The sequence below is a fragment of the Saccopteryx bilineata genome, chromosome 1, assembly GCF_036850765.1.
Source record: "Saccopteryx bilineata isolate mSacBil1 chromosome 1, mSacBil1_pri_phased_curated, whole genome shotgun sequence".
Classification (NCBI taxonomy): domain Eukaryota; kingdom Metazoa; phylum Chordata; class Mammalia; order Chiroptera; family Emballonuridae; genus Saccopteryx; species Saccopteryx bilineata.
Genome location: NC_089490.1, coordinates 158,059,868 through 158,072,728, shown reverse-complemented (window position 1 = coordinate 158,072,728; position 12,861 = coordinate 158,059,868). Strand labels below are relative to the sequence as shown.

The 12,861-nt window shown below is 53.3% G+C and overlaps 1 protein-coding gene and 1 pseudogene across 2 annotated transcripts; both read left to right on the top strand.

The window, feature by feature from the left end:
- Positions 1 to 773: 773 nt before the first annotated feature.
- LOC136320217 (small ribosomal subunit protein uS5-like) lies at positions 774 to 1,981 on the top strand (annotated as a pseudogene).
- Positions 1,982 to 8,416: 6,435 nt separating this feature from the next.
- Positions 8,417 to 12,566, top strand: MADCAM1 (mucosal vascular addressin cell adhesion molecule 1). Of its 2 annotated transcripts, none has more exons than XM_066278398.1 (5): positions 8,417 to 8,541; positions 8,871 to 9,143; positions 9,594 to 9,917; positions 11,365 to 11,614; positions 12,194 to 12,566. In XM_066278398.1, the coding sequence occupies exons 1-5, from the start codon at positions 8,481 to 8,483 to the stop codon at positions 12,339 to 12,341; spliced, it is 1,056 nt and encodes a 351-aa protein (XP_066134495.1). In that variant the 5' UTR covers positions 8,417 to 8,480; the 3' UTR covers positions 12,342 to 12,566. The 2 variants fall into 2 exon arrangements, with proteins under 2 accessions (XP_066134495.1, XP_066134491.1); XM_066278394.1 differs by having other exon boundaries at positions 11,365 to 11,739; positions 12,194 to 12,563.
- Positions 12,567 to 12,861: the final 295 nt, after the last annotated feature.

The window sequence follows — 12,861 nt, the reverse complement described above, 5'->3', positions numbered from 1 at the left end:
CATCGCCCCCTGGTGGGCAGAGCATCACCCCCTGGTGGGCGTGCCGGGTGGATCCCGGTCCGGCGCACGCGGGAGTCTGTCTGACTGTCTCTCCCCGTTTCCAGCTTCAGAAAAATACAAAAAATAATAATAATAATAAAATAAAATTAAATTAAAATTAAAAAGCAGTAGTTCTCAGGTCTCAGTCTGAGATGAGATGGAGAGGGTAGCTTACCACATGACCAAAGAATTTTTATTTATTTTTTTGTATTTTTCCGAAGTTAGAAGCGGGGTGGCAATCAGACTCCTGCATGTGCCCAACCGGAAGCCACCCGGCATGCCCACCAGGTGGCGGTGCTCGGCCCATTTGGGGCATCGCTCTGCTGCAGCTAAAGCCATTGTAGTGCCTCAGGCAGAGGCCACAAAGCCTTCCTCAGCGCCCAGGTCAACTTTGCTCCAGTGGAGCCTTGGCTGCGGGAGGGGAAGAGAGACATAGAGAGAAAGGGGAGAGGGAAAGGTGGAGAAGCAGATGGGCGCTTCTCCTGTGTGCCCTGGGCAGGAATCGAACCCAGGACTTCCACACGCTGGGCCAATGCTGTACCACTGAGCCAACCAGCCAGGGCTTGACCAAAGAATATTTACATTCTGTGCTCCAGATCACAGAGTCCCCTGCCAGCCAGAAATGGAATTTGAGCTGCACAGGTCACTTAAATTCTCCGGAAGCCATGGTGAAGAACACAAAAAGAAATAGGTGGCATAATTAAAATAAAGTGACTTTTCCAAGGAAACACCAAATGGCAGGTGACACTGGTGCTGCAGGAGGGCACAGAGGCCCAGGGAGCCCTGGAATGGGTGGTCACAGTGGCTTCTATGGAGGATTTGGCAGTGGCATCGGGGCCAAGGTTGTGACCAGATAGAGGTCAGGGCCAAGGCCACAGAGCTCAGGGAGGCAAGGCCATGGATCCCCATCACCAAGCTGGGCCACCTAGTCAAGGATATGATCAAGTCCCTAAAGAGCTATCTCTTCTCCCTGCCCGTCAAGAAATCTAAGATTATTGATTTTTTCCTGGGTGTGTCCCTCAAGGACAAGGTTTTAAAGATTATGCCAATGCAAAAGCAGACACGCCCTGGCCAGAGGACCCAGTTTAAGGTATTTGTTGCCATTGGTGACTAAAATGGACATGTTGGTTGGAGTGTTAAGTGTTCAGAGAAAGTAGCCACTGCCATCCTTGGAGCCATCATCCTGCTCAAACTCTATTGTACCTGTGTGGACAGGCTATTGGGGGACGAGATCGGCAAACTCCACACCTGCCCTTTGCAAGGTGACGGGCCACTGTGGCTCTGTGCTGGTGCGCCTCATCCCAACCCCCAAGGGCACTGACATTGTCTCAGACCCTGCGCCCAAGAAGCTGCTGCTGATGGCCAGTATCAACAACTGCAACAACTCAGCTAGGGCTGCACTGCCACCCTGGGCAACTTTGCCAAGGCCCCCTTTAATGTTATTGCTAAGACCTACAGCTGTCTCACCCCTCACCTTTGGAAAGAAGCTGTGTTCACCAAGTCTTTTTTTTTTTTTTTTTTTTTTTGTGGCAGAGTCAGAGTCAGAGAGAGGACAGATAGGGACAGACAGACAGGAACGGAGAGAGATAAGAAGCATCAATCATTAGTTTTTCGTTGTGACACCTTCATTGTTCATTGATTGCTTTCTCATATGTGCCTTGACAGTGAGGCTACAGCAGACCAAGTAATGCCTTGCTTGAGCCAAGGACCTTGGGCTCAAGCTAGTGAGCCTTGCTCAAACCAGATGAGCCTGCGCTCAAGCTGGCGACCTCGGGGTCTCAAACCTGGGTCCTCCACATCCCAGCCCAATGCTCTATCCACTGCCCCACCGCCTGGTCAGGCTCACCAAGTCTTCCTATCAGAAATTCACTGATTTCTTATAAAGACCCACACCAGGGTGTCTGTGCAGAAGACTAAAGCTCCAGCTGTGTCTACCACATAATTTTATACAAGAACAATAAAATGAATTAAGCCTGTTAAAAAATAAATACATATATACTGTGAGTTTTATAAAATATGAAATAAAATGTACTTTATATAACCCATGCTGACCCTGAGAAAACTATACCTGCCAAGAAGGACTCCCTTGTAATTTATTGGGCCCAATTTCATAACCAGAATCTAGTAGCCATTGTTTACAGGGGCCTCTCATACAAGCTGCATATCAGAGAAAAGCCACACACTTTCACTTCCAACCCCACCACCACCACCACCTCTGCTGCTGCCCACCCCCCACCCGCTACTCTGCACCGTGCTCCTGCCCACTGAGTCAGCTATTAGAACTCCCAGGATTGAAACTTGACCTATAGGACTGAGCCATTCCCCATCAAATCAGAGCTGTACAGCTATATCCTCATTTGCATCTTTATGGACCAATTGGAGTATTCCAACTACTCAGTGCTTTTTGGACCAAACTAGAGATTTAGAGTCCTCATTTACATGAAACTGACCAACCAAGGGTGGGCCCCCGAACTCTTGTTTATATAAGCCAGCTTTACCTCTGTCCCAGTAAAGGGCACTTTCAGTTTCCATTGGGGGCTATTTCCCTGCCTGAAGTTTTCCAATAACTTACTTAAGTATCTGTTTTAAGTTGAAATTTAAATTAAAAATTACCTTTCAGGTAGTCAGTAGCTGAAAGTAGCTGGTGATTCTGCCCTGGACCAAGTTTATTGTGTGACCTCCCTGGCTTGTCTCTGCTGGAATTGATCAGGCTGCAACCACTGGTCTGGGGCAAGAAATTGCACACAGTGGGTCCAAAGCTAGTTCTGGTACCCATGCCAAATCCAATTTGAATTCATCACCACCATCTGCTCTTTCCAAAGTTGACCACCTTCAGGCCTCCCTTCCTCTTTTGTAACTGCTCCCAAAGCCCCAAGCTCCATTCACCTCCCAGCACAGTCACCTGGCCCTGTGGCCTGACAACCACAAGAAGCTCAGTGGTGGGTCCCTGAGCAACCCCCCAGCTCCTCAGCCAGGACCCCATCAGCAAAGAGCTGCTGCTGAAAGACAGCATTGCCTGAGGTAGCCACAGGCCTGAGGTCAGGGAGAAAGTTTCTTAGGGCCCCAGTCCCACTACCTCCTATTCAGGTTGCCCTGCCTCAGTGTCTTAGAGGCAGCACCCCCAAATCCAGTCTCACCAAAATGTGCCTCCCAGCCATGTGGGGCAGGTGAGGGACCTGGGCACCCATGAAGCCCCTCACCTTCACCCATCTATCTCTCCTTGGGATTGCTCACCTGAGCCCTCTTCCATGGGTGAAGGATGATCCAGAGTACCTGGGGAGGCCAGGCCCAGTTTCCAGGCCATTCCAGCCAGTCTGAACCGAGCCTTCACTACTGAAACCTTCCATTTCCCTTGACACTCCTGATGACTTAAATCTCAGGCCCCCAGATGTCCTGCGGGCTGGGCAGCATGCACCTCCCTGGCTCTGACAAACATGAGACAGCCACCTTCCACCACCTGTTTTGCCAAACTTGGATTTGGCTTCAAAAACAGATTGATCAAGCAATATCATTTTCACAGGCATTCCATGCTATTTATTCAGGCTCCTGACCCACCAGCTTGGTGCCCTGGTGTCGGACCCCCTCAGTTTAGCTCAGGGGCCCACTCAAAGGCCTGATGGACTGGAATAGCCCTTTCCACTCTAGAGCCTTCTGTGTGGTTATAAATTTTTCCCATTGATTTTGAGAGAGGAAGGGAAAGAGTGTGGAAGAGAGAGAAAGAGAAGCGTCAATTCGTTCCTTTTAGTTCTGCACCCATTAATTACTTATACGTGTCTTGACCGGTGTTCGAAATAATGCCCCCGGAGCCCAGCCAGCACCCTCAGGATCAGGCCAGCTCCCTCTGGACAGAGCCAGCAACCCCAGAATCAAACCAGTGACCTCAGCACTCCAGATGACACTCTATTGTGCCACCAGCCAGGGCTGTGTGGTTATTTATTAAACAGACTCACCCAGGTTTCCACTGACCCTGAGACCACCAAAACAGGGAGTGACTCCAAGGGGCAGGACTTCAGCTGACATTTCAGGTCTGGGGCCCTCCAGCACCAGAGCTGGGAGGGGGACCTAACAGGGGTTCCAAATGACACAGCTGTGTTCTCACAGCTGCAGCCCACCCCAAAGAAAGAGTCTCAAGGCCCCCAACTAACCAGTGGTGCCAGTGAGGGGAGCTTGCCCAGAGCCATGGGAACGGTGTCCTGGAAGCAACAGGCATCTCCAGGGCTCCCTCTCCTCAACACCCTCCTTGGCCGAGTCCCCTGCAGAGCACCAGTGTTGGACCGGAGGCCAGGATATGGGGGTTGGAAGGAGGGGCTGGGACCCTCTGTGGGAAGAAGGCTTCCTGCTGAGGCTGCTGAGCACTTCCTCTCGGGTGTGGACAATGTCCAATGCCGGGAAGGGGGGTCTGAGGGCAGGCTCTGCAGGAAGCCCAGGCCAGGGGTGGGGGGTGAGCAATAGAGCAAGGACCTCAGCCCCAAACATGTCAGCTCCCATAGACTCAGTCTTCCAGGAACAAGACCACATGTCTCAGGTGCAGGTGTTAAATCAGTTCAGCCCCGCCTTCCCCCGTCTCCCTACCCCTGCTATTTATTGTTCCCCTCAGGTTCACAGGGTCTCCCTCTCACCCCATCCTGGGGTCCACCCAGACTCTCTATGCTCCTGACCCATCCCTCTCTTCTGCCTTCCTCCCCCCTCCCACTCCTTACTTCTCCACTGCCCTCTTCTCCCCCCTCCCCAAGTTCCACTTTTGCCCAGAACCTTCTTCATCTATTCAGCCCACATGTCCTCAGGATGGTGGCATTGACTGCCCCCCCACCCCAGATCATGGGGTTCTCCTTTGTGCTCTCTCTAACAGCAATATGAGTCTCAATGTGAAGATTCACCCATCACTCACATAGATAGAGATCAGATCTGGGAACTTGTGATGGGCAGCAGTGGAGGAGGCAAGGCTCAGAGAGCTAGGTCACACCCTGCAAGGGGCCTCAGCTGCCAGGGCAGCAGGAAGTGGGGTCAGGGGCTGGGAAGAGGGCCACTCAGCAGGCCAGCTGCCCCCAGCCAGGGTTAAGGGCCCAGCTTCCCGAGAAGGGCCCACACCTCCGGGCTGGGGAGGACAGAAACTTGGAGTCCACTTTCCTGTGTGGCATTCCCCGGCACTAGGGCGCCGGGGCGGGGGGACCAAGGAAGATTGACTATGAGTTCACACACGTAGAACATCGCCTCTTGAGGTTCCCTGAGAAACCTCAGTTCTCTTCTTATGCTCCCAGTCCCTCTGAGCCTCAGTTCACCCTTTCAGCTCCCAGCCCTTCCTCTTGGGCCTCAGTTTCTGCCTCTGACTAAGGCTGAGGAGATGCAGACAGGCAGAGCAGTGGTGCTTAGAAATCCCATCTCCTGGCTGCCCAAGAGAAATAGGCACAGGCCACACCCTGAAGTTGGCTGGAGGCAAACCTCTGTTCTTTTCTTCCTGTGTGCCTGCTATTACAGGGTCTGGGGCAGGTGAGGCCACAGCAGACAACATCTCCCCCAGAACAGGGGAGTTGTGACTTCAGCTACACAACCTCATTAAGTGCTGTGAGGAAAATGTACCTGGAGCCCTGGCTAGTTAGCTCAGTTGGTTAGAGCGTCTTCCCGATACACCAAGGTTGTGGGATCCAGGGCGCATACAAGAATCAACCAATGAATGCATACATAAATAAGTGGAACATCAAATCAATGTTTCCTTCTCCCTCCCTCTAGATAAAATCAACTTTTTTTTTTTTTTTACACAGAGACAGAGAGGGAGTCAAAGATAGGGACAGACAGGAAAGGAGAGAGATGAGAAGCATCAATCATCAGTTTCTCGTTGTGACACCTTAGTTGTTCATTGATTGCTTTCTCATATGTGCCTTGACCGTGGGCCTTCAACAGACCGAGTAACCCCTTGCTGGAACCAGCGACCTTGGGTCCAAGCTGGTGAGCCTTGCTCAAACCAGATGAGCCTGCACTCAAGCTGGCGAGCTCAGGGTCACGAACCTGGGTCCTCCGCATCCCAGTCCAATGTTCTATTCACTGCATCACCTCCTGGTCAGGCTAAAATCAACCTTTTTAAAGTTTATTTAATTTTTATTTATTTATTTTTTTTTTTACAGAGACAGAGTGAGCCCGAGAGAGGGATAGACAGGGACAGACAGATAGGAATGGAAAGAGATGAGAAGCATCAATCATTAGTTTTTCATTGCGTGTTGCAACACCTTAGTTGTTCATTGATTGCTTTCTCATATGTGCCTTGACCGTAGGCCTTCAGCAAACCAAGTAAACCCTTGCTGGAGCCAGTGACCTTGAGTTCAAGCTGGTGGGCTTTTCCTCAAACCAGATGAGCCCGCACTCAAGCTGGCGACCTCGGGGTCTCGAACCCGGGTCCTCTGCATCCCAGTTCGATGCTCTATCCACTGCGCCACCGCCTAGTCAGGCTTAAAGTTTATTTTAAAAGAACAGAAAAGCCTGACCTGTGGTGGCGCAGTGGATAAAGTGTCAACCTGGAAATGCTGAGGTTGCCGGTTCAAAACCCTGGGCTTGCCTGGTCAAGGCACAAATGGGAGTTGATGCTTCCTGATCCTCCCCCTTCTCTCTCTCTCTCTCTCCCCTCTCTATAATGAATAAATTTTTTTTTAAATCTTTAAAAAGAACCAAAAAATGCCTGACTTGTGGTGGCGCAGTGGATAAAGCGTTGACCTGGAACACTGAGGTCACCGGTTTGAAACCCTGGGCTTGCCTGGTCAAGGCACATATGGGAGTTGATGCTTCCTGCTCCTCCCCCTCCTCTCTCTCTCTCTTTCTCTCTCTCTCTCTCCTCTCTGAAAATTGAATAAAGTCTTTAAAAAAACTTCAAAAAAAATAAAAAGAACAAAAAAAGAAAATACATCTGGATTAAGTGAAATAAAGGAGAGGGCTGTGGGAAGATGGTTGGGGAGGACTCTGAGGAGGCAGTGTCTGGGCAGAGACTGAACAGGGAGAGGGCACAGCCGTGCGTAGGCCTGAGACTGCCTAATCCCACAGGGCTCTGGCCAGCAAGGAGTTGGGTTTTTCTTTTATGCCACAGACAGCCTTAGGGTGCTCAGAAGGGTGTATCTGAAACCACTCTGGGTGCCAAGTGATGATCAGCTGGGAAAGGTGGACAGGGAAACAGGGACCAGACTGAGGGCCACCAAGCAAAGGGTAGCAGGGGTCCCCAAACTTTTTACACAGGGGGCCAGTTCACTGTTCCTTAGACCGTTTGAGGGCCGGACTATAAAAAAAACTATGAACAAATCCCTATGCACACTGCACATATCTTATTTTAAAGTAAAAAAACAAAACGGGAACAAATACAATATTTAAAATAAAGAACAAGTAAATTTAAATCAACAAACTCACCAGTATTTCAATGGGGACTACGGGCCTGCTTTTGGCTAATGAGATGGTCAATGTGCTCCTCTCACTGACCACCAATGAAAGAAGTGCCCCTTCCGGAAGTGCGGTGGGGGCCGGATAAATGGCTTCAGGGGGCCGCATGTGGCCCGCGGGCCGTAGTTTGGGGACCCCTGGGGTAGAGGATTCGGGCATTGAGAAAATGAGGTTCTCAGGACTGGCTGATGACTACTGTGGTAGGGCGGCTGGTCATGGTCCCTTCCCAGGCCTCTCCTGTGGAACCCAGACCCAAGTCTCTCTGTGGAACAGAGTATAGAGGCACCCCCATGCCAGGGGCTCCCAGGTTCCACCAGCCTGCCCCTTTGACAGTGGGGAGAGGGAGCTCCAGTGGCGCAAAGCTTAGTGCGCTGTAGTTATACAACGGGGGATGCTCAGAGGGAGGTCATGATGTGTCCCAGGCACGGGCGGGCCTCAGCTCCATCACCCCAGAAGACCCCACCACCCCGGAAGAACCCTCTCCCCCAGGAGGTTCCATCATTAGAGACCCTCGCCCAGCAGGCGATCCCCCCCCACACACACACCACTACCACCACCACACACAGGAGCTGGAAGGCAGCTGCTTTCCACCCCCCACCCCCCCAGGCGCGGGCGCAGTTGCTCGGGGCAGTGAAGGTCAGATTCTGCCGACCGGGTGTGAGCGGGTTTGGTTTTCCATTCACTTGACCTCGACGGTCACCGCACCCCCACACCCGCACACCCCCCGCTCCATCTTCCGATGGATCTTCCCGTCTCTGAAAATGAGACCTGGTATTGACCCAGACCTTTCCGACCCATCTGTTGTGGCCTCGGCCCAGCATCCCCATTTCTGGCCCCCAGCCCCTGCCTCTCTGTCGCCTCCAGGGTCGCGGGTCAGGACGGGAAACCCCTTCGGGAAACCCCCTCGGAACAGCTGGAAGAGGGGGCGGGAAGCAGGGTTGTAGGGCGGCGAGAAGGAGCCAGAGGCACCACTATTTAAGCCACTTCCCTCGAGGGCCGGGGGCCGTGGACAGAGCAGAGGACCCAGCATGGAACAGGGCCTGGCCTTTCTGCTTTCCCTTTTCATGGGGCTCTTCCAGCAAGGCCTCGGTGAGCAGGGGAAGAAACTCCGAGAGGGGAAGGGGCGTTAGGAAAGAGGAGGGAGCAGATGTGAAGGGGGTTCCGAGGCGGGGGTGGGGTGGGGTGGGGTGGGAGGGGCTTAGATAACAAGAAGGTATTCTGAGAGAGGAGGGGGTTGGGCCAGGGGCGGTGGGGGAGATTCAGGGAGGGTGATGGGGCATCCTTCACACGCCCGTCTTGGGGGAGACAGGGCTAAGAGGTTTAGGGGCTCGGGCAGAGAGAGAGCTCAGGACAAGAGTCTGAGGCTGGGTGCGCGGGGTGGGTTGGGGAACGGGGCTCAGAGCGCCGTCTGCCCACAGGTGGGCCCCTGGAGGTGGAGCCCCACGAGCCGGTGGTGGCGGTGGCCGTGGGCGAGTCGAGGCAGCTTACCTGCCGCCTGGCCTGCGCGGGCCACAGCGCCTCCTCGGTACAGTGGCGGGGCCTGGACACCACTCTGGGTGCAGTGCACTCCGGCGCCGGCAGCAGCGTCCTCTCCGTCCGCAACGCCTCGCTGTCGGCTGCGGGGACCCGCATATGTGTGGGCTCCTGCGGGAACCTCACCTTCCAAAAGAGCGTGGAACTCCTGGTGTTCGGTGAGCCCCCGCCCGTCCTTTCCTCGCCGCCTTCGCACAAATCGGGCCCACCTAGCAATTCTGCTTTATCTCTGTCCTTTTGCCACCTCTTCCCAGGAGCCTTCCCGGATTGCCCACCCCGTTCCAGCTTAAAGCCTGCTTCACAGCTCCTTAGTCGCTCTGCAATCCATTCGCCCTTCCGACATCCCTCCCTTCAGGCTTCCCAGCCTTCTCTGCCCTGCTCCCAACTCACTCCCAAGCCTCCCCCCCCATTCCTGACCACCCTTTCTGCTCTGCACCCTTCTCTAGCACCTTATATTCTAGCCACGCAGGGTGTGAATAATGAGTCTTCCCTATTCCTGTGCACCAGCAGTCCCCACTTCCCGCTTGGCCTCATTCCCATACCCTCTTCTTCAGGGCCGTTTTGATCCTCTGGGCTCAGCCCACCCCCCTCCAACCCTCCCTACACAGCCTTCCCGAACCAGCTGACTGTCTCCCCAATGGCCCTGGAGGCCAAGCAGGACCAGGAGTTGGCCTGCACGGCCCACAACGTTACACCTGCCGACCCTGATGCCCTCTCCTTGTCCCTGCTCCTGGGGGACCAGGAACTGGAGGGAGTGCAGAGCCTGGGCCGGGATGAGGAGGAGGAGCCCCAGGAGGGCGAGGACCTGCTGTTCCAAGTGACAAAGCGCTGGCTGCTGCCCACCCTGGGGACACCTGTCCCACACACCCTCCACTGCCAGGCGACCATGAGGCTGCCTGGCTTGGTGCGGAGCCACCGCCTGCCCATTCCAGGTGAGTCTTCAGGGTCCTGACTGCCTTGTGCCTTAATGTCTCCCAGGAATTGGGGGAAGTCATGCCACCCAGCTCCTATGAGCCTTGATGAGCAGTGATCAGTGGCTTTTCTGGAATCCTGGTTCTGCCCCTCACCGGCTGGCTCCCCATCTAGACAGAGTACTTGCAGCAGGTGGAAAAGTTGCATTCCATCTTTAGTTTGCTCCTTAGGGCAGCCAGAGTGATTCTTCTCAATTGTTTTGTCTATTCATCCATTAAATGGATTTACTGAGCACCTACCCTGTGCCAGGCCCCATTTGGTCTCATACCTGTCCTCCCAACTTGGTTTCTGACCCCCACCCTCACCCCTCAAATCTGTCCTCTTCACAGCAGCCACCAGAGGATGCCTGTGAAGACCTGAGTTAGGCCCCATTCCTCTTCTGCTCATAGTCCTCCAGGGCTCCCACCTCTTTTCAAATAAAAGCCAAAGTCTTCCCCCGGGGTCTCCAACGCCCTGCCCTGCCCGACCTGGTGCATCACCTCCCTGCCCTCACTTCCTCCCTCTCACCCCCTTACTCACTCTGCTCCAGCTAAAAAGGCCTCCTAATGTTCCTCCAACAGGCACAGTCCCGCCTCAGGGCCTTTGCTGTGCTGTGTCCTCCACTGGGAATGCTCTTCCCATAGATCTTTCCATGACTCCCTCACTCACCTCCCTCAGGTCACTTTCCAGTGAGGCTTCCTGACCTCCCCTTACCCCTCACACATGTACATGTTTACACACACACACACACACACACACACACACCCATTCTCTCCTGTTGAATGTTTCTTGACACCTTTTATCAACATCTGACATCCTAGATGCCCTCTTTATTTTTTCTCCATTATCTATCTACCTGCTCTTGGCTTCACCAAGGTAAGAATGTGTGTCTTGTTCATGATTGTGTTCCCAGTGGCTAAAACAGTGCCTAGAGCATAGTATGTATTGAATAGATATCCTCTGAATGAATGAATAACTGTTATCATGGTGCCCAGCACATAGCAGGTACACAATAAATACTTGCCAAATGATGAACAAATGGTAACATTTAACATGGGCGCTGGCATACAGTAGGTGCTCAATTTGTGTCAGATGTGCCCTTCCCTCGCTCTACCTCTCAGTCTCATAATAATAAAATCCAGTGCTCACCAACCCTACGCTCTGGGTGCATGTATGGGCCTAGTTGGGGGGTTCTCACCTCCTTTGCAGTTGAGGAAAGTGAGACAAGGAGTTCAGAAGTTCTCTCAATGTCAGGGGGTCCCAAGAGACCAACCCCACTCCTACCCACTGGGATACATTGCAATTTGCCCAACTGGCCCAAGGTGGGACTTGGAGAAGTTCTGGTCCAACCCCCAGTACAGATGGAGAGACTGAGGCAAGGAAGGGGACTGGGGCAACAGAAAGAAAAACAGCTGCCCTCTTTTCCAGTTCGGCACAGCCTGACCTCCCAGGAGCCCCCCATCACAACCTCCCGGGATACCACCCTGGAGCAGGACTCCATCCACAGCCCTGGGAGTCCTGGCCCCAAGCCAGAAAACAGCTCCACCAGGCCCTGCCACCCTGAGATCCACAGGTTGCCAGCACCAGGGGGTCTGGAGCTGCTGTGTGAAGCAGCCTGTGGCCCTGACATAACTGTGCATTGGACCCAGGCACCCAGCGACCTGGCAGCTTACGAGAGGTGGGAGGCTGGGGCCCAGGCTTCCCTGACTGTGCTGTGGGCCGGATGCAGCCCCGAGGGCTGGTTCCAGTGTCGCCTAGATCCAGGGGGCCAGACAGCCAGTCTGTACCTACTCCCAGAATTCTGTGAGTTTGGGGGACTGAGGAGGGCATTGGGGGAGCCTAGGAGGGAGGAAGCCTTGCATAAAGACCTTAGACAAGGAGGTGCCCTGCCCAGCCTCAGTTTCCCCAACTCTCCAGTGGGCTTCCTCAACACTATAAGATTATAGTTGCCTGGCATGACAATGAATACAAATTTCAGGGATTAAGTAGATTTCACAGCAGTTTCTAAACTCTGACCTTTAGAGACTACAACAGCCTGTGGAATAAAAACTGAAAACAGCCACTTAGATCTTTTCAAATTTTTTAGTAGCCACATTCAGAAAAAAAATGTAAAAAATAAGATATTTTCTTTAAAAATCGCTGTTCTAAGCTGTTATTTTAGGGAATTTGTAAATTTGGAAGCCCTTGGCAGGCTCTGCTGTGTTTCTCCCCACAACTTGCAAAGAGGTATACAGGCTCCCAATGCTTCTCTCTCCAGGTTCCCCACCAATGTCGGAAGCTCTGTGGGTGGGCACCTTGGTGCTGGGGCTGCTTCTCCTGGTGTTCCTCGCCTATCGCCTGTGGAAACGCTGCCAGGCTCACCGGCACCCCTGAAGTGGCTTGCCTTCCCTTCAACTCAGTTGTGACTGGAGGATGTTTGCAGGGTTCTTATAAAACCCAGTGCTCACCAACCCTACGCTCTGGGTGCATGTGTGGGCCTGGACAGCATGAGGGCTGACCAATGGCCTTTGTCCTGATGGCTAGCACATTGAGGGCTCCCCAGCTGGCTGGGTTTCCCCTCCATGGAACCCCTGGCAAGCCCTACCCCAGCTGGAGAATAAAGAGCATCTGGTCTGACCTCAATGGCTTCTGTTGTGGTAGGAGGACCCTGGGCAATTAATTCCCCAGGCTGTCCCCAGGCTGGGGGAGTGTGCTTGGGGAGGGATAATACAAATGCTGTTACTGTCCCTGATGCAGGGACCCTGAAGTTTCAAAAATAACTAAGTCATCAAAAGAAACGAAAAATGTATTGGGGGGCAGTGTGGGTAGACACAGAAGAAGGTGACTTATTAAGGGAGCTAAGGAAGGGAAAGAGCTGAAACACATGCTAGAACTGAGATCAGCAGATACCAGGGGCTTGAGCCTGTGGGTACTGGGGAGCCATGG